This window comes from Aspergillus steynii, assembly GCF_002849105.1.
Source record: "Aspergillus steynii IBT 23096 chromosome Unknown P170scaffold_8, whole genome shotgun sequence".
Taxonomy (NCBI): domain Eukaryota; kingdom Fungi; phylum Ascomycota; class Eurotiomycetes; order Eurotiales; family Aspergillaceae; genus Aspergillus; species Aspergillus steynii.
The window spans coordinates 88,794-111,961 of NW_020194405.1; the positions used below are offsets into that span (position 1 = coordinate 88,794).

At 51.3% G+C, this 23,168-nt stretch overlaps 9 protein-coding genes across 9 annotated transcripts; 4 read left to right on the forward strand and 5 right to left on the reverse strand.

Moving 5' to 3' along the window:
* Nucleotides 1-1,073: 1,073 nt before the first annotated feature.
* On the forward strand, nucleotides 1,074-1,740 carry P170DRAFT_429452 (iron-sulfur cluster assembly protein CIA2; the record flags this gene model as incomplete). The annotated part of the gene is made up of 2 exons (XM_024847891.1): nucleotides 1,074-1,305; nucleotides 1,367-1,740. The coding sequence occupies 2 exons, from the start codon at nucleotides 1,074-1,076 to the stop codon at nucleotides 1,738-1,740; spliced, it is 606 nt and encodes a 201-aa protein (XP_024699990.1).
* Nucleotides 1,741-1,826: 86 nt separating this feature from the next.
* P170DRAFT_439938 (116 kDa U5 small nuclear ribonucleoprotein component) lies at nucleotides 1,827-5,228 on the reverse strand. Its single transcript, XM_024849951.1, has 4 exons — nucleotides 5,107-5,228; nucleotides 4,895-5,040; nucleotides 2,601-4,829; nucleotides 1,827-2,500 (listed from the first exon to the last, which is right to left on the reverse strand). The coding sequence occupies exons 1-4, from the start codon at nucleotides 5,124-5,126 to the stop codon at nucleotides 1,938-1,940; spliced, it is 2,958 nt and encodes a 985-aa protein (XP_024699991.1). The 5' UTR covers nucleotides 5,127-5,228; the 3' UTR covers nucleotides 1,827-1,937.
* Nucleotides 5,229-5,369: 141 nt separating this feature from the next.
* Nucleotides 5,370-7,089, forward strand: erg10B (acetyl-CoA C-acetyltransferase; the record flags this gene model as incomplete). Its single annotated transcript, XM_024845926.1, has 5 exons — nucleotides 5,370-5,434; nucleotides 5,490-5,539; nucleotides 5,604-5,679; nucleotides 5,741-6,230; nucleotides 6,312-7,089. The coding sequence occupies 5 exons, from the start codon at nucleotides 5,370-5,372 to the stop codon at nucleotides 6,828-6,830; spliced, it is 1,200 nt and encodes a 399-aa protein (XP_024699992.1). The 3' UTR covers nucleotides 6,831-7,089.
* Nucleotides 7,090-7,357: 268 nt separating this feature from the next.
* Nucleotides 7,358-8,909, reverse strand: P170DRAFT_467410 (putative ZIP family zinc transporter; the record flags this gene model as incomplete). Its single annotated transcript, XM_024852479.1, has 2 exons — nucleotides 7,358-8,763; nucleotides 8,864-8,909. The coding sequence occupies 2 exons, from the start codon at nucleotides 8,907-8,909 to the stop codon at nucleotides 7,358-7,360; spliced, it is 1,452 nt and encodes a 483-aa protein (XP_024699993.1).
* Nucleotides 8,910-9,296: 387 nt separating this feature from the next.
* P170DRAFT_415333 (Atg14 domain-containing protein) lies at nucleotides 9,297-11,145 on the reverse strand. The gene is made up of 2 exons (XM_024847058.1): nucleotides 10,283-11,145; nucleotides 9,297-10,229 (listed from the first exon to the last, which is right to left on the reverse strand). Exons 1-2 carry the CDS (start codon nucleotides 10,917-10,919, stop codon nucleotides 9,313-9,315), a joined length of 1,554 nt encoding a protein of 517 aa, XP_024699994.1. The 5' UTR covers nucleotides 10,920-11,145; the 3' UTR covers nucleotides 9,297-9,312.
* A 586-nt stretch (nucleotides 11,146-11,731) lies between these two features.
* P170DRAFT_479246 (uncharacterized protein) lies at nucleotides 11,732-12,323 on the forward strand (the record flags this gene model as incomplete). Its single annotated transcript, XM_024853653.1, has 4 exons — nucleotides 11,732-11,965; nucleotides 12,017-12,075; nucleotides 12,131-12,195; nucleotides 12,259-12,323. 4 exons carry the CDS (start codon nucleotides 11,732-11,734, stop codon nucleotides 12,321-12,323), a joined length of 423 nt encoding a protein of 140 aa, XP_024699995.1.
* Nucleotides 12,259-14,544, reverse strand: P170DRAFT_439942 (putative LMBR1 domain protein). The gene is made up of 3 exons (XM_024849952.1): nucleotides 13,899-14,544; nucleotides 12,797-13,804; nucleotides 12,259-12,733 (listed from the first exon to the last, which is right to left on the reverse strand). The coding sequence occupies exons 1-3, from the start codon at nucleotides 14,443-14,445 to the stop codon at nucleotides 12,594-12,596; spliced, it is 1,695 nt and encodes a 564-aa protein (XP_024699996.1). The 5' UTR covers nucleotides 14,446-14,544; the 3' UTR covers nucleotides 12,259-12,593.
* Nucleotides 14,545-14,705: 161 nt separating this feature from the next.
* P170DRAFT_415338 (cleavage/polyadenylation factor CFT1) lies at nucleotides 14,706-19,701 on the forward strand. Its single transcript, XM_024847059.1, has 9 exons — nucleotides 14,706-16,861; nucleotides 16,912-17,231; nucleotides 17,329-17,496; nucleotides 17,557-17,913; nucleotides 17,971-18,169; nucleotides 18,219-18,294; nucleotides 18,350-18,803; nucleotides 18,874-19,021; nucleotides 19,095-19,701. The coding sequence occupies exons 1-9, from the start codon at nucleotides 14,896-14,898 to the stop codon at nucleotides 19,574-19,576; spliced, it is 4,170 nt and encodes a 1,389-aa protein (XP_024699997.1). The 5' UTR covers nucleotides 14,706-14,895; the 3' UTR covers nucleotides 19,577-19,701.
* A 597-nt stretch (nucleotides 19,702-20,298) lies between these two features.
* P170DRAFT_429460 (NDT80/PhoG-like DNA-binding family protein) lies at nucleotides 20,299-22,132 on the reverse strand (the record flags this gene model as incomplete). The annotated part of the gene is made up of 2 exons (XM_024847892.1): nucleotides 20,299-21,907; nucleotides 21,987-22,132. The coding sequence occupies 2 exons, from the start codon at nucleotides 22,130-22,132 to the stop codon at nucleotides 20,299-20,301; spliced, it is 1,755 nt and encodes a 584-aa protein (XP_024699998.1).
* Nucleotides 22,133-23,168: the final 1,036 nt, after the last annotated feature.

Genomic DNA, 23,168 nt, shown 5'->3' on the forward strand with positions numbered 1-23,168 from the left:
GGGCGACAGGTACACCGGCTTGCGGTGGGAGATTGCCGTGGGGCTCAGCACCAACACGAAGGCTATTGGGAAGTGGGTGTTTGGGGAGGGAAACAGGAGAGGGAGGAGCAAGAGAATCAAGTGTCTGGGGAATCGGAGGCCCACCAACGCAATGGATTTCGCATGTGGAAGTCGATCTCCGGAAAAAGGCCTTGACGGGACATGCGATAACCACCTCCTTGGCTGCTTCTAAGAGGCCGCGTGACGCCTCATTGCTCTGAAAAATGGAAAGGGTTAAGGCGAAACGGTTGAATGGGAACGGCGACCGGTCAATAATACAGAGGGAGGGGTGGATGGCGACTCAAGGATGACGGGGGGTAAGAGCAAGCATGTCGAGAGGCTGAAGCGGGTGTGCGTGAAAGGCAGAGAGAGCGAGAGAGGGATCGCCTCGGAAGTTGAGGGGCCGCAGGATTGCCGCCGCCTCGCGCTGCCCCCGTAGCGGCCGCCAGAGTTATGGCGTCAAGGTCGAGGTCCACGATCGACGATCCCAGGAATTCTTATTCTTCGTCTACTCCCAAGGTTGCTACTTGAAACCAGGTTTCGAGGGATTATTCCCCACCGTCCGGCGGCGGAGGGCCATCGTGACAAGGGACCGCGAGGCATTGATATGTCCAACCTCGACGACAAATTGACAACTACGGACCGACCGCAAGGATTCGACTCCGGAGAGACATACCATACCTACATACATATCGGAGTAGGTCTGGTCTACCCACGCCGTAGGGAGTTGCTTCCTGCGAAGTACTGAGGGCCGCTACGGGGTACCGTACCGGTACCTTACCGTGATACCTGCGTACCTACCAGGTATGCGCACTGTATGTACTGCGTATGTTCCATCGGGACGGCGGGCGAAAGGAGATGGTACGGAGTAACTTACCTCCCTACATCTACTACCTCCTCTGCCGACCTCCGCAGTACCTACTCGGAAAATAGTTATTACTCCAACGGATGGCTCTTTGCCCCTCAACCTTCAGCACCGTGGAGCCCGATTCTCTTACCACGCACAACGGTCTTCCCATCCAAATCTAGCTATCATGGCGTCCGAGGTGCAAAATTCGAACCCCACGATCCTGAATTCCGCCGACCTGCCCACACGGCTGCGTCCCGCAGTGTCCCACAAGCCCGGTGTCTTGAAGACCGGCGTCTTTGCTACGGCGCTTCCTGCAGATCCAATCGACCTCCTCTCGACCAGCCCTCCGTTGTCAGCGGAATCGGACAATGATGATGACTTGATGGAAGAGCCTATTGATGAGCAAGAGATATATGGTAAGCGGCCCGGTTGTGGTGAACTGCACAGATGAATGAATGTCTAACAGATCCAACCCAGATCTTGTGTCGACGATATCTGACCCAGAGCACCCGATATCCCTGGGAGCGCTTGCCGTTGTCTCGCTTCCGGATATCTCGATTGTGCCAACGCTTCCAGATGTCCCAAACTCGCCTCTTCGGACGGTGACCGTCCTTATTACCCCGACGATCACACACTGTAGTTTGGCTACCGTTATAGGGCTCGGTGTTCGTGTTCGACTCGAGCAGTCTCTTCCACCACGCTTTCGCGTCGACACAAGAATCAAGGAAGGGACCCACAGTACTGCCGACGAAGTCAACAAGCAACTAGCTGATAAAGAAAGAGTGGCTGCTGCCTTGGAGAATGGGACTCTGATGGGTGTCATTGCTAAGATGCTGGAAACGTGTCAGTAAAGTTGCAAAGTCTCTGCGCACTACATCATAGGAAGCTGGCTTCAACGCGCCCGTCATGGCATGGCTTGACGCCGCTTGGAAAGGATGACGATCCCATTGAACTTTGCCCTTTTCATTGAAAAATTCCTTAATACAACAGCACGAAACTCAAGACCTTCTAACATAAGGTGCTTCGATTCCTCTCGTCTTATTTTTGGTCACGAGTCTAGAACGCCACTTTCCTTCAGACCTTTCCAAAGATCCGGCTCCAAGAATTTGCTCACGGTGACATCTTCCGCGAGTCCCTTCCGCCTCCTCGTTTTGAGCACGAAATCTCGAGCGGTGGCCATTGCAGGTGCCATCTCGAGGGGCTTGGTCTTGACCTCTCGGTCCAATGGATCCCCTGGCACCACACTCCACTTATCGAACACGAGACTTATAGAAGCCTGGCCCTGTGTATGGATTCGAAGATCCGTCTCAAAACCAAACGAGTCTATGACGGGAATTAGCCCGCGCACCGAATAGAGCGGGGTGCCCGCAATTGGCCCGTCGGCAAGCACGTGTCCTCTTCTGCGCGAAAGGACTGTATACATCGATGCCACAGCATCTGCAGGCCCTGTCATCGCACAAGAGTAGATTGGTTCCATCAGGCGGGGAGATGCCATGAGAAACGAAGAGTAAACGGCGCGCCGAGCTGTGGGAATGATCTGGCCCCCGCCTCGGTAGATAGCTTGGTCGGCAAGTGAAACGTCTGTGAGCCTGAATTTGGTGTTCCGGATTGCTGTCATCTTCCGCGTTAGAATTTGTCGACGACGAGCTCAGAGCCTTCAATTAAAGCATTGGGCCCGTAAGGCTTGGGGAAATGAAGGATGAAAACTTACGTTCTTCACATAGTGGACCTTCCCTCGTTCCCCAATTAAACCCCTGTGTAATGGAGTCTCTGACACTGCCAATGAGCTTTTTATCCACTTGAGATGGTAGTGTGTCGTCTTGTAATATGTTAGGGCCCATTTCGTCCGGCCCAAAGGCCCAGATGCTTCTGGCTGCCAGCTTATCCCAGTCATAGTTCTCTTCGAAGAATTTCGCCACTTTCCGGATTGGATCCTTGATGCGGACTCTGCTGCTCTCAATGTCCTCTGCGATTCCATCGTCCAGCGGCTCCGCAATCATTGTGATCTTGTTTTTCTTATTCGGCGTGATTGAATAGCACATGATGGCCGACGTCTCTGCGACTGTCTCACAAAAGCGCGTCACAGGGTCCGAGACCTTGATTTCCATTTCCGAATATAATCTTCGAAGATCATGGAGGACGCAATCCATATAAAGTTCACCGGTGCCCAAGACGACGTGTTCGCCAGACTCCTCTACCTTGGTTGTAATTAGAGGGTAGCTTTTGTTGACTTTACGGAGACCATCAAGCATCTTGGGTAGTTCTGAAGGGTTAACCGGTTCAACAGCAACTTTGAAGATGGACTCGGTCATGCTCCGAATTGGCTTGAAGATGTATGCATCCTCTCCATCTTCAAGTGTTAAAGGAACAAGTGTGGCCGTTTTGACAATGGAATTGTCCACACCGCCCAGGAGGACGAAATTTCCTGCTGGCACGCCGCTAGTGGGGATGTTGTAACGCGTCTCAGCAATCCAGGTATCTGATATAGTCGCAGTGACCATGTCTTCTTCGTCTTCTGGGGTATAGCCCTCGCCCAAAACCCGAACCTGTTGGCCAGGCCGGGCGGTTCCACTCATGATCCTTCCGAAGGCATGGAAGCTTGAAGCATCGGAGTTGTTGAACAGTTTGGTGACATGGATGACAAGTGGCCCATCCGCATTGCACGCAGTCATCGCGGCGGCTATTTTAGTATTGAGAGGCCCGGTGTAGTGTCTCTCTAGCTTCTTCCGAGAACCCTCTAATGGAGAAGGCACGTTCTGAATGATCATGTCCACAAAGCCGGTCGCGGGACCGAAAAATTGTTCACAGACTAGATTCAGCAGAACCTTCGCATCCGACTTCAATTGGGAGGGCTTTAGGTTAATACCCACACTTGCAAGCGTCTCTTTCAGATCATCGGCGCTCTCACTGATAGTGTGAGAATAGAGCTTGTAGATTGGCTCCAAAACAAAATTTACAAACGTTCGTTTGGAGCCTTCATCCACACCCCTGCGCGTAAACTTCCGGCTCCGAGGGTTGAAGAAAACATCCCCCCAGAGGCGACGGGCGAGGTCCGCGGTCTCAATCTGAGGATAAGTCTCCGCATACATTTTCGCAAATGATTGCAATGTAAAACACCAACCCATTGACGCACAGGCAAAAGCAACATTTCCTTTCTCGGGGCTCAACCGCCTGCTTTCGCCTTGCCCGGGCAAAATGCTTTCAATCACTGTGTTGACTTCCTCAATCACATGCTTCAATTTGAAATAAGCGTCATTGGGCGGAATCTTCAGCTCTAGGATCAATCTGTCCATCTTATTCACAACCAAAGTCAAGGGCAGGTCCTCCAGCACGGCGTGTTTGATCATTTGTTCGGTGTTTGCCTGTACACCCTCCACAATGTCAACAACTAGCACTATACCGTCGGCCAGCCTCGAAGAAGCAGCTACTTCATCCACAAAATTCACATGTCCCGGAGTATCGATGATGTTGAACAGATGAGATTTCCCCTTTGTGCTTTGGAGAACAAGGCTCATAGGTGATGACTTTATTGAAAGCCCCCGAGCCCTTTCGAGAACATGAACATCAGTATACCGGAGTTGCTCCTCACTTTGCATGCCTGTTCGTGTTTGCAGGCGTTCAGATAGATCGTGTGTTTGCATGACGAACATATCCATGAGGGCCGTTTTCCCATGATGTAGATGTCCCACAAGAGCAATGTTTCTTACTTGATCGGGAAAATTGAGTAATTCTGTCATGAACTCCCGAGAGAAATGGACGGGTGGTAGCTCGGCCTCTTCGACGGCAAATTTCCGCTGCTGAACGGGGGCAATGATAGGCTCAGACAGAGGTTGCGTGTCCTCTTCTTGCACCAAGGTTTCGACATCTGCACCGTATACCTGCTGGGCACTAGGGTAGTATTGTTTGTCTTCATGTAGGATGACGGCATTCGAAGGGCCCTCTACGCGTGGTCAACTAGGATTCCTTGAGGCAGAGGAGCCTGAGAATTGGGGAGGGGGTGCTCACCATCAACCTCCATCAGCTGTTCCTGGTTGTCGGCATCGTCTTCCTCCTCCCCAAAGGCCTCGTCAAATGCGAAATTGGGGGGTCGGGCCTGGTCATGTTCGGCCTCCTCATCCGAGTCGGCGGCCTCGCCGATGTAATTGCCAAACCTGTGCAAGGAAAATTGTCAGCGGCTAGGGATAATAGGGTAGATTATCGGGTTCGCAGGAGCATACTCGTCGTAAAGATCATCCATGGTGGCGCGCGGACGATGGGTTGGGCTGCTGGAAAAGGTCGCCCGTGGTGTCGCTTTTTTTTCCTGGCCGCAGGGCGCAGAGCTGCTGAGGTCGGCTTCGAGAGGTCCGAAGCTTGGCATGCGCTGTTTGTCGGCCCCGCCGCTCTCGCATGCCGCTTAAAAAGAAGGGAGGGGCGCTTCCATCTCGTCTCTCCTCTCCTCCCCCTAGAGCCAGACCATCGCCCTTGTCGTTTCTCGCCCACCATGTCTTCTCTTCCTCCGGTTTACATTGTATCGACTGCCCGAACCCCTGTGGGTTCCTTCCTGGGGTGAGTGTCTGCAAACCTACGGCAAAACCTAGATTCGCTCTGATGTCTTATGCAGCTCTCTTTCGAGCCTGACTGCCCCGCAGCTTGGCTCCCACGCGATCAAATGTATGGGAAAAGCTGTCTCTAGCCGACTAACCGCTTCGATGTGCTAACTTCCGCTTGGGATTAGCTGCTCTCAGCAGAGTTGAAGGAGTCAAGCCGTCCGATGTCCAGGAAGTATTCTTCGGCAACGTTCTTTCCGCAAAGTAAGCCTTGGCTCCCGGCACATCTAACTGAATACTTGCTTACCCTATGTTTCCAATTTAGTGTCGGTCAGAACCCTGCTAGACAATGCGCTCTCGGTGCGGGCCTTGAAGAATCCACCGTGTGCACCACCGTCAACAAGGTGTGCGCATCTGGCCTGAAAGCCGTCATCCTTGGAGCCCAGAGTATCATGACCGGAAACGCCGACGTCGTCGTGGCTGGTGGTGCCGAATCCATGTCGAACGCTCCCCACTATCTTCCAAATCTCCGATCCGGTGCGAAATATGGCCACCAAAGCTTGGTGGATGGCATCATGAAGGACGGCTTGACGGATGCAGGCAAGCAGGAACTCATGGGTTTGCAAGCCGAGGAATGTGCCCAGGACCATAGTTTCACCAGGGAACAGCAGGACAACTATGCCATCCGGACATATGAGAAGGCCCAAGCCGCGCAGAAGGCCGGTTTGTTCAATGACGAAATCGCACCGGTCGACCTTCCTGGGTTCAGGGGCAAGCCCGGCGTGACTGTGGCGCAAGACGAGGAACCGAAGAACGTGAGCAACCCCCCGGTCCTTCCCTTTCACCGTCGTCCTGTCGACTCAATTCGGATTACCAGCATTAACATAACTTTTTAGCTCAACCCTGACAAGCTCCGCGGTATCAAACCGGCGTTCATTCCTGGATCCGGAACGGTCACCGCGCCCAACTCGTCTCCACTCAACGATGGTGCTGCAGCTGTGGTGCTAGTCTCGGAAGCCAAATTGAAGGAGCTCAACTTGAAGCCCGTCGCAAAAATCCTTGGGTGGGGAGACGCTGCTCAGCAGCCCAGCAAATTCACGACTGCTCCGGCACTTGCTATTCCTAAGGCTCTCAAACATGCTGGTGTCAACCAGGATGCTGTGGATGCCTTTGAGATCAATGAGGCGTTCAGTGTCGTCGCTCTTGCCAACATGAAGCTGCTCAACATCCCGGAAGAAAAGGTGAACATCCATGGCGGAGCCGTTGCCATCGGTCACCCTATTGGGGCTAGCGGTGCTCGCATTTTGACTACGCTGCTTGGTGTTCTGAAGGCGAAGAGCGGCAAGGTTGGCTGTGTCGGCATTTGTAATGGCGGAGGAGGTGCTAGTGCCATGGTGGTTGAGTCTCTCGCATGATTAGCAGGCTATTGTGTTTCTAGTTCGAGTAGTCGATGACTGAAGGTCAGACTTTGCAGCATGTGCCCCAAGGCATTCGCTGGTAATGCCTATATGAGTGGGTACTCTTGTACGAACTTCTATCTAGTCACTTACCCACCCGTAGATGAGATGCTAGTTCCAAATTCAACAGCTCTCACGAAATCAACGGCTGATCCCAGGTCCTGTAGAGAATATCGTCTACGCTACCAAAGCCAACCTGGGTTTTCCCACGATATGCAACAACAGCTCTATAGGCCGAAACCGGTCGATTTAGTACTTCAAAATTCCGGGGTCTCGAATGCAAGTAGCTGCCAGGTTGTGAGGGTCATTCGGGTTACGGCTGATATCGTAACAGCCCCAGGCTTGCAACAAGTGAATAAATCTACACATTGGGGGACGGCGGTAGAATCACAAAAGCGACGCCCAGTTTGTATTGTATATAGTCAACACCAGTTCCCCCAAATCTCCAAGTATGGAAAAAGGTCGCAAGTGAGGCCATCTAGAAATCAAGCAAATGCACCAACCAAAGCCATTAATACAGCCCCACTAGCTACTGCAACACAGGCCTCAATACGTCGCCGGCCTCTCAGCGTTGCATAGCTTGCGTCGCTTAGAAAGTCTTCCGCCAAAAGCTCTACAAGCCCAGCAAAAAGTAGAAGCCCGCTGCTGATAGCATTGGTGATACCCACCATGAGTAGGCCCGCTGTGCTCGCAGGATCGTAAAGATTGTGTAACATTAAACCGATGGCCTGCCCGATAGGGGTGGTCATCCCATACGCAAGAGACATGAGCCACGGTTTCATGGAAGACGGAGAAAAAAGGTCGGGTATCAGAGATGCGATACGCGATCCAAGAGCAAACCCTTCGAAAGTTTGGTGGAAACAAATAGCCACGAGGAGAACAAGGAATGACGTTCCGGTTGCGACGCTGAGAGCCATTCCAATAAATATACTGTGGAAAAGAATACCCGCCTCGAGAAGAAGGCACTGGAGCAACTGGCGCTGCGGATTCTGCAGGTGTCGATTTGCGTCCGCCTGTGGATGGAACCCAGATTCATGTGAAGGACGGCCCCGAGGGTGGCAGTCCCGCTGCCCACTAATCCAAGAGACATCATGGGAGTTGGAATCGTCCAAGTCCAAGTCGTCATCTTCCTTTGGCTCCATCGTGTTTTTCGAGGATGTTTGGCCCTCCTCGCTTGAAGGATGTCTTGACGTAGAGATTGGCGGCCGTGCTGTGCTAGGCATCGGCTCACTTCCCGGAATCCTGTCCAGCGGAATGTGATTGGCCACTGAATCCTGTCCCTCGAGCATCGAGTAATTGGGATCTGGGGTTTGACCGTCATGAGAGATCTCGAGACCAACATCGCTAATCAGCTGATCATACTCGCTTCCATGGACATGGCCTGCCCCTTTCATGGCGAAAAACATCTCGACGACCACAACCACAAAGACGGATATCATGGCGATAAAACCGGCCATGGCACGGTAGCTCTCGCTCCAAAACCTTGGGAGGCATGGATCTGTCAAAGAGACAAATGCCGTGGGAAGCAAGTGGACGAAAGCCGTGGCAATCAAAACCCCCGTTCCAAAATGCCGAGACAGGAACAGAAAACGACGTGGTATAGGTAGGCGCGGGAATCGGCGAGCCAGCACGGGGAACGAACACGCTTGAGGCAGATGGGTTAAACACGAGCCATGAACATAATGAGGGGACCGGTGGTTACCTAACGTGCTCAATGCCAGGATGAGAAAAAGCGCCATGACATGTATTGGTGTATTATAAACCCCCGGTTCCGACGAGCCGCACTCGGGCTTTTCATCGCGCACGCCTCGAGCCGTGCTCCGCCGAGAGAGCTCTGCCCGCAAAGCAGCATCGGATAGACTCGAGAGCGACGTAGCGGTCTGGTGGAAGCCTACAATAGCCCCATATCCCTGTCAACAAAGTGTCTATTCATGGGTTGGTTGTGTAGCCCCCGGGTCGTAGGAGCCGGTCGGGTTTCTTACGGTACTCACCAGATTCTGTCATCCTGCGCTGGTGCCATGTCGTGTATTCGGACATACCGATCCCAATCAACCGAGTGTAGCCTTTCTTGTGCGGGATTTATTGTACGTCCATGACCCAGAAGCCAAGAGTTGGGTGTAGTATCTCAGCTCAGGCTGACGAGACCGCGGGATCGAATGAGTGAATGGAGAAAACCAATCCCTGGAATCTACCAAAGAAGAGGGGGGGAGTGGAACAGGATTGCTAATTGCTCTGGGTTGGTGGCCGGGCCATAGACGAAGCTCCAACGTAGCAGGCAGAAAGCATGTTGCGGAGGAATGGCACAATTTGAGATGGTTCGAACACGCATCGGTTTACGATAATGATCTTATCAATCTGCCGGCTGCTTAGTAAGAACGATGCCGAGCCCTCTAGCCTACGAGTCTCTAAATACCTTTTAACGGAGTAAGAACCAATAGGTTTATCTATTTCTTAATTTGGTCCAGCCACTTGTTCCCTTCAACCCGTTCGATCTGAACGGTTCGCCAGCAGTCACGATGTTGCCTTCGGGATGCGCGGTGCTTGAAGGGCTGACCTGGTCATGGGACCTATCGCCCTCATTGATTGAAGGAGGGTAGACGATGTCCTGCGCCGCATCATCCCACTCCTTCTTTTCCAGTAGTTCCCATTCTGCGCTTGCCATTTCCCCTAGAAGGACCGACTTCAGCTTGTCTGCGATTTTAGTTGGCGATGGTAATCTCCAGGTTCGCGTGAATTCCGCGCCCTCGGAAGCGCACAGAAATGAATGCACAGTGCCATGCGAATAATGCCCAAGCATGGAAAATGACTTAGTTCTCTGGATGGTAGTTTTCGGTAGTTCCTTGGAGAGTTTCGTTTTGGGTTGTATTTCGCGGCTGGTAACTGCTGTCACCAGAGTTAAGGGTTGTGCAGGCGAGCCAAATAGTAGCTGCCACATGTTTCTTCCTAGGTCGCATGTTTCTTCCCAGGAATCCGACGCTATATTGAGCCCCTGGGTTCGGCACAGCCACGAGACATTCCAAGCCAGTAACGCCGCCCCCTCGAGGACAAGGGCATATGCTGCCGGGTCTTCGCTGGCCAGCTTCGGGAGTGTTTTGTCCGTGTGGAGAGGTCGAGGACGAGGACGGGACCCATGAGACCTGAAATCTCCCGGTCGTGATGCGGAACTAATTGGTGCCACAGCGAAACCTGCTTCATGTGCACTGTACGACCCAGCAGGTGACAGTATCGAAGGGGTGGGGTGGTTTCTATGAGGCAGAGTTATTTCGGCAGGGAGCCTTAGGGACAAATAATTCGAAACTAGTACAAGAAGATGGGCAATGTAAGAGAATGAGGTTGAAATCTGAGCTGGTGACGCGCCTGTTCAAATATTATTAATTGAAACATAAGGTGGTGAGGTCGAGATAACTTTCCATTTATATCTTTTAAGTTGATAATGGGCACCCCGCCGATACAATATGTCTCTTTGAGTTCGCCATCCCGCTTCTTGACCTTTTGGCGTAAGCCGTACAGGTTTGCGGCCTCCCGACAAAGGAAGATCCGGGCTTCCGCAGTCTTGCTATGTTGCGAGTGCCAGAGATGGTCCGTTCTTTTGGTGTTATTCTGAATCCCAGCCAGCATCGTAGCCTCCCGTTCGGTAAGTTGATAGTTGGCAGACTCGGCATCTGAGTCTTGTCGGGCTAGTTCTCGCCTGCGATGTGAAATGTCACGTCGTTTATCCTTGATCTCCAACTTCATCCTTTCGATCTGATTTGCAAGGCTCTTTGTTCTGGCAGACGACTTGGACCTTTCGTCAATAATGGTCTGAATGATCCATGATCTGTACTGCCTTTCTTGAAGATTGCTTGCTATTTTATCGGATTGAGCGGATGAGAGATTCCGAGTGCTGTCAAATGTGACTGCATCCTCAATTTGGCGCGAGATAGACTCCCTTTCGAGAAGAATCCTAACATTCTCATGGTGCAGGTGGTAGAGTTGACTGCGGGCGCATGTAGGGCAAAAGAGCCGTTGGCGTAGTGTTAGACCACGACTGCAGACGTGACAACTCATTTCAGAGGCAGTGTTATGTGGTCGTAGCTCGTGCTTGAGTGTTAGTGGTCTAGCTCAGTTCCAAGGCGCTTCAGTGAATGTAACTGATGATCTTATGGGTGACATATCAAAGCCAAAAGAATAGGAGTTAGGATCCTTCATGACTTGCGACACATTGACTATTGAAAGATCCAAGAAATGAGAGTGAGGTTTGGGAGAGTTTCAAATGCAAGGGAAGTTCGCCAACCGTACGGTAGCTACGGAGTAGGTACCTGGGTAGTTAGTTATCTTTATCACCTGACGGTCTGCAGGCTGAGTGACGCAGGTGTACTGTTGATGTACGGATACAATACCAAATACCACTTGGCACATTCAGTACTGCCAGGGCGGTGGGCAGACCACCTGACCACCCACCTACCCGCCGGCCACCCCAGAACACCTTCCGAGTTGCCTACCTTCACCTGCATGTTGTTGATCATCGATCATTCCAGTTAGTTATCAATTCTAGTGTTGTTTACGCCCATTTCTATCTCCATTGAAACGCCCTTCCGAATACTCATCCAGACCGATTGAGATCCACCGTTTGGGTGGTGTGTAGAGAGGTCCGGAGAGTCGCAGTACCTGGTATCTAGGTAGGTACCTTACTGGTACCATACATATGACAATACATACCTCCTTACATACATCATGTAATATTTGGTATCAGTTCACCGCCGTCAAAGGTACTGTACCTTGGTAAGTATCCAATTATAATATCCTTTCTCTGGTCTCCTCCCTTCGACTCAGTTCCTCTTCGCTATATCACTGTTGAATGTGAGCCATAGCCAGTGATCATGGATCATCCGGGAGGAATGCACGACCCAAATCCATCCGGCTCTGATCAAGACTATCCTCCAGCATCTCAGAGAAGATCACAACAATATGCTGTGCCGAAAGATCTAAGCATGTCGACCGGAGAGCTTGGAACCTTCGACTGGGAGCAACTTCACAAAAGTTATGTTCACGCCATGGAAGAGCATGGAGCCATTGAAACTGAGTTGCGAGCCCGGATTGCAAAGCTGCTTGAGGTATTTCAATAACTCTTTGTTGCCAGGTCGTTCGTTGCTGATGCTGCCCAGATTTTCACGGCCTGGTCCCAGACAACCGTCGTCCGGGACGAAACAAGAGCACTCAAGAGGTCAGGACCCGTAGTTCAAGTATTTAGTTGGCGTTGGTGTGCCTAATTCCTACAGATTCAAGACGCAAATGCAACACGTGCAAAATTCAGAAGAGAGCCTAGAGAAGAGAAGGCAGCATTGTATGTGACAAAATAGACTTCTGCTTTCGAGATGCAAAGATATGATTAACTATTTACTGGCAGATCTGGATGTCGTCAAGGCGTTTGAAAGCGCCCTTGCCTTATTGAATGATCGGATGAAGCCTTAAACCCAATTACGAGGAAACCGAAGTACTGCCCCGGCTGCAGTCCACATAAAAAAAAAAAAAAAGTGTTAGACCCAAGCAAAACCATCTGCTTTCCGATTCGGATTTTGCACAGCATTCCAAGGCTCAGTCATGATGATCGTGACTTGGCTAAAAGAGCGGGGTGAAGACCTGTCATGTCACCCACCTAATGGTATTTATTCATGTATTAGATTGAACCACTCACTTGTCCCACTGGAATGGGAGAGCAAGGGACTTGAGAACGATGATATTTCACCTGGTTGTACCAAAGTGTCGACCAGTGCTCGCCAGTAAGCTTTCTTCCTCGGCTTCTTCGGCATCCTCGTCAAGTTGTTGCTCATCCAATCTCGGAGACCGTAAAAGACAGGCGACTAGAACAACCAGGTAAATGCCTAATCAATGAGATAATGTTAGAACTTCTGAGCAAATCGAATCACATAAACCAGGTATATTACCAAGGAAGAGAAATTGGGCCCAGAACAGTATTGCGCCAAAGAAGGGGAAATTAAGTGTTACACGGTTGAGGATTGTGCTTGCAACACTCGGTGTGCAGACCTGCTTTGCGCCCTTGTTTTGTGAGAATTCAGAACATGGCTTGACCAGGTGTTTAGCATTTGTGCAGTCTGGCTGTTCATCCAATGCGTTTTGGTTGCGATCACAGAATGTTTGCGGTCCAAACGTGGCGTATTGAGGCGCAACAGTCATGGGTATGGAGTAGTTCAAGGCCAGGATGATCAACATCAGCATAACCGTTGTCAAAAGAAGGGCCTGTGGGGAAGTATGGCCCTTCCGGATTTGGAATATCCTGATCCAAAGAAACCGAATCCCAACGGCAGATATACCAACGACCGAGCTGTAAAATAGAAACAATACAAGGGTGGTGAAAAGAGCATAGTCGACGGGAAACACTTTTGCAGCTCGGACCAAAATCCAGTTGATGGGGTTGAAGATCTTGATGTTGGCGAGAATATAGCCACAATGGTGTTTGCAAAATGAGTTTTTGGCCTTATCAGTCGCCGTCAGAAGCATGGACACCCATATTACCAAGGACGTCAAGAACAACGTGATGCCACCTAGAAGCTGGAAGGGGCGAAGGCACGTCTTTATTTTCAGGCATGAGTTCACAAGCCAACTCCGGCTAGTTCCGGAAGTTTCATCCGCCAGTCGCTGCCGTCTAATCAGAGTTCTTTCCTCTCGAGAAAGGGAATCCAGCTCCCGTCTATCCTTTGAAGACAGCAGTTCCGGGTTTCCTCCACAACGGCCTTCCAACTGGCGTTGGCGTTCTCGATTGGATTCAAGCTGCGCGGCTGCGTCTGCTCTAAAATATGGGGCCGAGAAAGATGGCGTGGTTCTCATCAAACTAACCGGGAGAAAAGCAAGTCCAAACGAGGTGTAGAAAATGTACAAGAACATGCCGAGAGTTATCAGCAATCCAAGTGCGAAGGTAAGGGTCCGTTCGCCGCCTGCGGAATTTCTTTAGTCTCCTCAAACAAGGACAGCAAGGAGAAGCAAAACGGGAGCTCAGAATGGGGAAAGGAAGAGGAAGATCAAGCTTACGATTTTCCGACAGCAAGTGCTTGAAGAAGTCCAAGCCATCCGCACCTTCTTTTGCGACAGGCACAAAAAAGCCGACGAGGAATAGAACGACTGATATTGCAATGAACGACATTGTGTACTTTGAAGCCGCCCAGAATTGCTGTGCGGCTGTTTGCTCGCCCGCCTGGGCAGCCACTTCATCGTACTCTTCATACCAAAAATACGTGAAGGGAACCACAATAAGACAAAGAAGGGCGTCAATGGAATATAGCAGGTAGTATAAGATTTTCAAGGAGAAGAGAATCCTATCTATTTCGGTCTGAGTAGCCCATTCCTTCCTCCGACCAAGTGCCGAGGAGGTTGTGGAGGAGACAAGGGCGATATCGACTGGAAGCAAGAGAACAGTGGCGAGGAGGGTGGAGATGGCAGCAATACATGTCAAAGTCACTAGATTAGACCGGTCTCGAGGAGTCTGGTAAGTATATATTAGAAACGATGCCGCCAGGATCAAAATGGCAACCACAATTGCATATACAACCCAGATCAGGGAGGTTTGCAGGAGCACCATCTTGTCAAGGCTGAGGCGACATATGGAGCTCAAGTCATTCAACGAATAGGCGAGAATCTCCGTGGGGGGTCCATCCACAGTACGTTGCGATCATGGGAGTCGAAGGATGGGGAGAGGCTTGCCGCAGAGAAGCGCGACACTTGGGGAACTCCGGAGCTGGTGCGCCTTACGTCATCGAGCGCACCGCGGACGGTCACGTGGGAGCTATCGGGCGGCGATAAAGGAAATTGGAAACTGACAAAGGAGGAAGCGGCGTTGTCCAAACTTCCCGAGACTGACCTGCTCGAGTCGGATGGCTGACTTCCAATTGACCTCCAATCTTCAACTTCCGTTGCTCCCTCTGCCTTCTTTGCCGGCCGATCTTGCCCTGGCATCCAGCATTTAGGTTGATGGGGAAGGGTTGACCAAGGGCACCGAACATCCGTATCCTCAACTGCTTGCGATCCACAAATGCAGTGCTATACCGAACTACTGCCTCCCACCGGGGTCACTCATTCACTGGCAATCCCCTTCGTGCGCGCGACAGCCAACAACCTGGTGGTTGCGAGGACCTCCCTGCTCCAAATATTTTCTTTGGTCAAAGTCACACCAGGACCGGGAACCGCCCAAGACCAGGCAGCATCCAAGCTGGTACTGGAAGGAGAATACCCTCTTCCTGGGATAATAACCGACCTTTGCCGGGTCAAAGTTCTAAATACAAAGAGCGGGGGAGAAGCTGTCTTGATTGCTTTCCGAAACGCCAAACTTAGCTTGATTGAATGGGACCCAGAGCGTCATGGCATTTCGACCATTTCCATCCACTATTATGAGCGAGATGATTTGACCCGTAGTCCTTGGATACCCGATTTAAGCAGTTGTGCCAGCATTCTTAGTGTGGATCCGAGCAGCAGATGCGCAGTCTTCAACTTTGGCGTTAAGAATATCGCCATCCTTCCTTTCCACCAGGCAGGGGACGACCTGGTGATGGACGATTACAACTCCGACTTCGAGGAGAATCGATCAGATGGCACTGGCCCCGGAGTGGGGGTTTCCCACGGGACAGCACAGAATGAGGCGGCTCATCAGACCCCGTATGCGTCTTCCTTCGTCCTTCCTTTAACTGCACTAGATCCCTCGATACTACACCCGATAAGCCTTGCGTTTCTATATGAATATAGGGAGCCAACCTTTGGTATTTTGTATTCACAGGTTTCAACATCAAATGCACTTCTTTCCGAAAGAAAAGATGTTGTTTTCTACACCGTGTTTACGCTAGATTTGGAACAGCGAGCTTCCACTACACTGCTCTCGGTGTCCAAACTGCCCAGTGACTTGTTCAAAGTGATGCCCCTTCCACCCCCTGTCGGAGGTGCTTTGCTTATCGGCTCCAACGAACTCGTTCATGTCGACCAGGCAGGAAAAACCAATGCAGTGGGGGTGAACGAATTTTCAAAGCAGGCTTCAGCGTTTGCCATGACGGACCAATCGGACCTGGCACTTCGGCTTGAAGGCGGCGCCGTTGAACGCCTTGATGAAAGCAATGGTGATTTGGTTTTGGCTCTTTCTGACGGAGCTATGGCACTCATTAAATTCAAGCTTGATGGAAGGTCGGTGTCTGGTATCTCGGTCCACCTAGTACCTACACATGCCGGTGGCGATATCATGAAATCTGCTGCTTCATCAGCATCTTTTCTTGGTAATAGAAGAATCTTTTTGGGCAGTCAGGATACGGACTCGGTGCTACTTAGCTGGAACTATTCGTCTTCGGGTATTAAGAGGACGCGATCCGAGGCTAGGTATCTCGATGAAAACTCTGGAGACCTATCAGAGGAAGATCAACTTGAAGATGATGCCTACGAGGATGATCTCTATTCTACCGTCCAGGACGCGCCGACGGACGGTCGTCTCTCTTCTACTGATGCATCTATGTTTGGACACTGCAATTTTCAAATCCATGACAGGCTTTTCAATATCGGGCCGCTGCATGATGTTACCCTGGGTCAATCTCCTTTGAATAGTAAAGAGGAAAACGAACAATGTGCAGAGAAACCTCCGCCCACACTGCAGCTCGTATCATCGCAGGGGTCAGACAGGAGTGGCGGCGTGGTGGTGATGAAGCGTGAAATTGAACCATTGGTTCTCGCCTCTCAAACGATTGATTCTGCCGCCTGCGTCTGGACTGCATCTGTTATCGACAAAGGGAATTTATCCGACGGAGGTGGACAAGCGGATTGGCGACACTATGCTATCTTCTCCAAACGCACTGTGGCCGAAAAAGAGGAATCAGTCATATTTCGGGTGGAAGGACAGGAATTTAAGCCCTTTAAAGCGCCTGAGTTCAATCCCAATGGTGATTCCACCGTTCAAATCGAGACGCTAAGAAGCAAAAACCGCGTGGTTCAAGTCCTTCAAAACGAAGTCCGGAGTTACGACATTGGTGAGTCATTTGCCCGTCAATGAGGTCCATGGATTTTGCTGACCAAATAGACCTGGGGTTGGCTCAGATCTATCCCGTGTGGGATGAGGACACCAGTGAAGAGCGCATAGCTGTGAGCGCCAGCCTCGTGGGTTCTTATCTTGCGATCCTTCGAGACGACTCTACATTACTACTTCTCCAGGCAGATGATAGTGGAGATCTCGACGAGGTTTCGCTGGATGAAGGTCCGGCTGGCTTGGGTTCGAAATGGTTGTCTTGCTGTTTGTATTGTGATAAAGACGGGGTGTTTGAGGTAGCACGCCCAGCCCTAGATGGGCCACCCAAGGGCGAGATCTTTTTGTTTCTGCTCAGTTTGGATTGTCGATTATATGTGAGTGACAGGTCCCTTCTAAAACATACTCCATTCTCCCCTTTAGAAGTGTTATAGAAAGTTACCTGTGTGGACATGGGGCTTACAGAAGGGTTAGATCTACCGACTTTCCGATCAGGCGTTAGTGTCGCTTATGGAAGGCGTCGATTGCTTATCTCCAACGCTGTCGAACGAGCCACCAAAGCGGTCGACTACGCGGGAGGCTCTGGCTGAGATTGTCGTTGCAGATCTTGGAGATGAGTGGCACACTAGTCCTTACCTACTGGTCTGAACCCCGGAACTGCTTGCTCTATTATCGCCTTGGAAATACTGACACGGAATGCAGATCCGAACTGTCAATAACGACATTTCGGTTTATAAGCCTTTTTCAAGCCTGGCTGAAACAGGGGGATCTTCGACTTTGAAACTTTTGAGAGAAACAAATCATGTCTTACCAAAACCCTCATCTACCGTTGGCACGGTTGATTCCGGTGATCCACACCAGAAGATGCTGTTGCGAATGCTCCCCAATATCTCGGGATTTAGTGCTGTATTCGTGCCTGGATCCTCGGCCGGCCTTATGCTCAAGACATCGGCAAGCCGACCGCATTTCATACCTCTGGGGGGTGATTCAACACGGTCTTTAGGTATCCTCAGTAAAGCTGGAGGTGCCAGTATGGGTTTCATCACGCTGGACTCAAAGGTATCTTCTACAAATCTGTTTGTGGTGCCATAATCATACATACTGAACAATGAACAGAATATTGCGCGGCTGTGCCAGTTGCCCCGTGATACAAACTTCGATCATCCATGGACGCTGCGGAAGATATCCATAGGCGAGCAGGTTGACCACTTAACTTACTCTACCTCCTCTGGGACGTACGTTCTAGGGAGCTGCCACAAGACGAGCTTCAAACTACCTATGGATGACGAACTACATCCTGAATGGCGCAACGAAGGTCGGTGTCCATTCAGCTTTGGAAGATAGCAGTATTGATTACGTTACAGTGGTATCCTTGCCCCCCGAAGTGCATCAGAGCTCGCTACGGCTCCTATGCCCCAGGACGTGGTCCATCATTGACAGGTAGGATGTGAAACCATGACGTCGTGTCTTGCGCAACTGACATAAGTTCCCAAAGCTACACGTTAGGTCCGGCCGAGCATGTGACCGCGATGAAAAATTTGAGCCTGGAGATATCCGAAAATACGCATGAACGTAAGGATTTGGTTGTGGTTGGGACCGCATATGCACGAGGCGAGGATATAGCGTCCCGGGGCTGCATCTATGTCTTTGAGGTGATTAGAGTGGTCCCCGACCCTCAGAAGCCAGAGACCGATCGTAAGTTGAAACTCATTGGCAAGGAGTTAGTCAAAGGAGCAGTAACTGCGCTATCGGAGATTGGTGGCCAGGGATTTTTGGTCGTCGCCCAAGGACAGAAGTGTATGGTCCGAGGCCTCAAGGAGGATGGCAGCCTCCTACCCGTAGCATTCATGGATGTGCAATGCTACGTTAGTGTCGTGAAAGAACTCAAAGGTACCGGAATGTGTATAATCGGAGACGCCGTCAAAGGGCTTTGGTTCGCAGGATACTCGGTAAGTTGTCTGCTTCATGTCGTCGATACGACCGATGAGCCGCTAATGTCATAATTGTTCGACTCTTTAGGAGGAACCGTACAAGATGAGCCTCTTCGCGAAGGACCTGGACTATCGTGAAGTCATGGCAGCGGATTTTCTCCCCGATGGCAACCGATTATTTATTCTATTCACCGACAGTGATTGCAATCTCCACGTGTTGCAATATGATCCCGAAGGTAGGCCCGAGACCCCAAGGTTGAGCGATATATGATACATGCCTCGCGAGATATCGTGCTAATGGCCTATCAGATCCCAAATCATCGAATGGGGATAAACTTCTCAACCGGAGCAAATTCCATGTGGGCAGCTTCGTGTCGACATTGACTCTATTACCGCGCACTATGGTCTCCTCCGAGCGAGTCAGCCCCAGCTCGGATGAAATGGACCTCGACACTCAAGTGTCACGCCATCAGGTACTTGTGACCGCCGAAAACGGCTCGGTCGGCCTGGTGACCTGCGTTTCCGAAGAGTCATATCGTCGTTTATCCGCTCTTCAATCCCAGTTGACAAATGCTTTAGAACATCCCTGCGGGCTGAATCCTCGGGCTTTCCGGGCCGTTGAAAGCGATGGCAGCGTAGGGAGAGGCATGCTAGATGGTGCCCTCCTCAGTCGATGGCTGGATTTGAGCACAACGCGCCGAAGTGAATTAGCCAGTCGGGTTGGGGCGAATCAATGGGAAATCAAGGCAGATCTTGAGGCCATTGGCGGCGCGGGGCTTGGGTTTCTGTAATGACTAGAAATAAATTGTTGGCGGAGGATACCTTTGAATGGTTTATGATATAGCAAACCCTTTTTTTTTTTTCAAGCCTGTGCGCGACAGACATGTGTAGAAAAAATGAATTTGGGACTGTAAATGCCCCTTGTCCTTTCGGAGAGTGGACCACCCCATCCGCAGATAATAGGAAGGAAAATAATAACAATAATAAAAAGGGAGAAAAAAAAATTAATATCAACTCCCGGCGGAGCCAGAGACGAGGGTTTTCAAATGGCCAGTCGATTATCAAAGCCCCGCAGAAGACCGCGGATCTGAAACTTTTGGCCCAAGTTGAACATGACCTCATAACACAATCAAATATATGTAAACAAAACCGAATTGGAAAACGATTCACCCAGTATCCTGAACTCCATCGCGCCAGATCCACCCCTCAGTCCATAACAACACTGTTCCCATAACAATACATTCCTGGATGGTCCTATGCCCGGCACGTCCCTACCCATTGCCCCAAACCAGAAGGTAAAAAGACACATGCATGTGTGCCATAGGGGGAGGGGAAAAGAACCCCCACAATCCAAAACAAATCCATCCAGATGGAGAAGAAAGAAAAAAAAATAAAATTATTCCCCTGCCACACAAATGCGCGGCTTGAACCAGGCGCACGTCGAATGCCAGCGTAAGGATGCTTGGCTCGAGGGCTTCCTTGGCGAAATTGATGCCAGTTCAGAAGCCGAAATTCAAAATACATCCTCCGCTGCGAAATAACGTTTACTCCGGCCTCGAGCAGCAACAAACTTCATCTCCGGCATATTGGTGTGATGCACAACATGCGGCCGGTAAACTGCATCGACGGGCGCCTGCCAATCATCCAATCCAAGGGGGAAATATTCATATAGAAGGTCGGAATTCTCGTTAGGAAACGGCAGAGTGGATGCGAAGGGCTGCTGTAAGTTCGTGGCGTTTAACAATGGTAGTGATGACGAGGCTCGTGTTGGCGTTTGGGAAAGGCCATGGGACAGTTTGCGCAGTTTCGCCGGCGGTGCAGATCCTTGAGCACCCGGGTTCTTGTTCAGGACGTCATTGATATAAGAGGAAGTAGATCCAATCGAATCATTTACGTTGAGGGCGTCACCGTTATCATCCTCATCCAACAAAGACAAGTTTATAGGAGCGGCAACGGAGTTCGCTCGTCGCTGGTTCTCCGTCGGTCTTGAGAATTCAGGGCTAGACTGTGAGTATACAGATGAGTGGGGCAGGGCTGCAGAAGGAACCGCGCCACTCGCAGGCCGAGAAGCTTGGTTCCAATCCGGAGACGCCTGCTGGGGAATAATGCCAGCTTGTGACATTGTGGTATCCGGAGAGCTACTTTTCGCGGCGGCCTTGGCCTTGGCCGCTGTCTGACTGGAGCGCAAAGCGGCTTCACTCGTGGAAGCTCGGTTGGCCGATGCGGAGTGGGAGGCTTGGGCACTCTTTCTGGATGCAGCAGCGCTCCCACTCAAGGGCAAGTCTTTGCGGGACTGGAAATTGCGCGGGCTACGGCCTCGAACGATCACAGGCCCTGACTGCACTTCACATATGGGAATCTTGGCACCAGTAGACAGAGTGGCGACGACCTTGAGCCGAACGACGAAGTGCTGCTGAAGTTCCTTTCTGCGGCCGTTGTTGGCCGTTGCGACTCGAAATTGAAGCCGCTTCCATGCGATGGGGAACGTAGCGTAGTCGGTGTCGAGATCTTGGCCGGCCATTATATCCAATGGGATCGGAGGGGGCTCTTTTTCGATCTTGGGGTTACTGCTCGCCGAATTGTTTCCGTCTTCACCGAGGGGGTTTCCGTTGGCCGCCGGGGTTTTCCAGGGAACGGAGATGATTTTGACGGAATTGCCTTCCACCGACTCGGTGGCGGAAACGGTAAGCTCTTGCGCCAGAATAGGTATCCGATCGCCTTGTTCTGTCATAATGTAGCGCAAACTCCGCGGAAGGGTGACAGAGCCCGTAATCTGGAATAAATTGCGGCGGTAGCACGTTAATTCGGCACCCTGTTGGGGCGGAGCATTCTCGGCGGGGGATGTGGTCCAGGGTGACTCCGCAAGGAAGAACATGCCATGCAACTGGGCCGAAAGTGATAACGAGGTCCGTCGTAATGAATAGTCCAGGAGGGTGAAGCTGTAAACTGGAACGGAAAAGCTTAGTAGTTTATTATTGTGATCGATGGAGGAATCCGCAGACTGCTCGGGGGGTGCAGGTTCAAACGGAGTCACCATGTCCGTGAAAGGGTCCTCGTAACCCGACGGGAACCTCTTCAATGTCGCCGGCAACCCATTTGGAGGAAAAGGGATGTCATCCCCGCTGAACCAAGGCAAGCATTAGAAGTCTGATGATGGTCAAGTGAAGAAAGCACCAGAGCCAGATGTGTTTGGTAGCCTACCTGACGAATGTTTCCGAGTCGAAATTCGAACGCTGGTCCGGGATGTCCATTCCGGGCATCGAGTTAAGGTAATCTGCGCTCTGGATATTGCCAAGCGATAATGGGCTGGCCAGGTATGGCATCGCCATGGTGTCAAAGCCCTCCATGGCGAGGGCCGGGTTCAACTGGGACGGACAAGACTCGACGAACTATGAGGGCCTTTTTGGGACCCGTCAGAACCGGGGGAGGCGACGGTGCAAGAGACGCTACTGTGAGATGGGTTGTAGGGACGGCAGGTAAGAAGACCGGCGACGAAGGCGGGAAGAGGGGAGAGTGCAAAGAAGTCACAAGCGTGGGAAGGGCAGGTTAAAGAGGGGAGGACATGGAGGAAGCTGCGGTTAGGACGGAGGGTGGGGTGGGAGAAAGAATGATAGTGGCAAAGGAAAAGCAACGAGGCAGCGGAATGAGAGGGCAATTGAGGAGGGGTAACGGACGAAGGAAGAGAAAAGGAAAACGAAGGGGGGAGGGGGGGAAAGGGAATAATAGTCAGTGAGCTGTAGCAGTAGGCGTTGTAATAGCAGTCGTGAGTGGATCGGATTCCCCCGAGGTTCAGGATGGTATGGAGTACTGGTGGGTGGGGATCGTGGTAGGTTTTCAGAGCAGCAGCTAAAAGTCAAGAATAACGATCCGGAGTGAGCCTAGTCGAATTGGAGTGATGGAGATAACAAGACACCAGGAGACGGACCCGGCGACGGGGGGGCCGCTGGAGCCAGCGCGAGGGAAAAAGGGCAGGGCCGCTCTGGTTTGAGGGTTTGGGCCTGGGGACTCTCGGCCCTGGTTCGAGATTAGACCCGACCCAAAGGCGCCCGGCGAATAACGAGCGATGCTTGGGGTGGGGATGCGATCACGAAGACAGGCTGACAGCCCATTTGCGAGTGGAGAAGGATGTGAGATGAAAGGTTATTACCCATGGGAAACCGCTTTTTTTTTTTTTTTCTTTTTTTCCTTTTTTCATTTCTTTCTTCCAGGTCCTCTCTCTTCTTGTCCGTTTTACACCCCTAAACAGTACAGCGATGAGCGGAGAATATTCCCTCTTGACCCCTCCACCCTTGAGGTTCCCCCCCTCTTTATCTGGAAGGGAGAGGGAAGAGGCAAGAGGCGAAGGACGGAGAGTAAAAGAGCCCCCCGACCGCAGGCGGAATC

Excerpts from the sequence above, each read along its gene's own strand:
- P170DRAFT_415333 (XM_024847058.1), bottom strand. The coding sequence starts at position 10,919 with ATGAGTTGTCACGTCTGCAGTCGTGGTCTAACACTACGCCAACGGCTC. Across the intron at positions 10,230-10,282 it reads CAACTTAAAAGATATAAATG|GCGCGTCACCAGCTCAGATT; the intron begins GAAAGTTATCTC and ends ATATTTGAACAG.
- P170DRAFT_439942 (XM_024849952.1), bottom strand. The coding sequence starts at position 14,445 with ATGGTGCTCCTGCAAACCTCCCTGATCTGGGTTGTATATGCAATTGTG. Across the intron at positions 13,805-13,898 it reads GCACTTGCTGTCGGAAAATC|GCGGCGAACGGACCCTTACC; the intron begins GTAAGCTTGATC and ends GAAATTCCGCAG. Across the intron at positions 12,734-12,796 it reads GGCCCAATTTCTCTTCCTTG|GCATTTACCTGGTTGTTCTA; the intron begins GTAATATACCTG and ends CTCATTGATTAG.
- P170DRAFT_415338 (XM_024847059.1), top strand. The coding sequence starts at position 14,896 with ATGCAGTGCTATACCGAACTACTGCCTCCCACCGGGGTCACTCATTCA. Across the intron at positions 17,914-17,970 it reads TCATCACGCTGGACTCAAAG|AATATTGCGCGGCTGTGCCA; the intron begins GTATCTTCTACA and ends AACAATGAACAG. Across the intron at positions 18,170-18,218 it reads TCCTGAATGGCGCAACGAAG|TGGTATCCTTGCCCCCCGAA; the intron begins GTCGGTGTCCAT and ends ATTACGTTACAG.
- P170DRAFT_439938 (XM_024849951.1), bottom strand. The coding sequence starts at position 5,126 with ATGGATGATCTTTACGACGA. Across the intron at positions 5,041-5,106 it reads ATGGATGATCTTTACGACGA|GTTTGGCAATTACATCGGCG; the intron begins GTATGCTCCTGC and ends TTCCTTGCACAG. Across the intron at positions 2,501-2,600 it reads AGGTCCACTATGTGAAGAAC|CAATCCGGAACACCAAATTC; the intron begins GTAAGTTTTCAT and ends GGAAGATGACAG.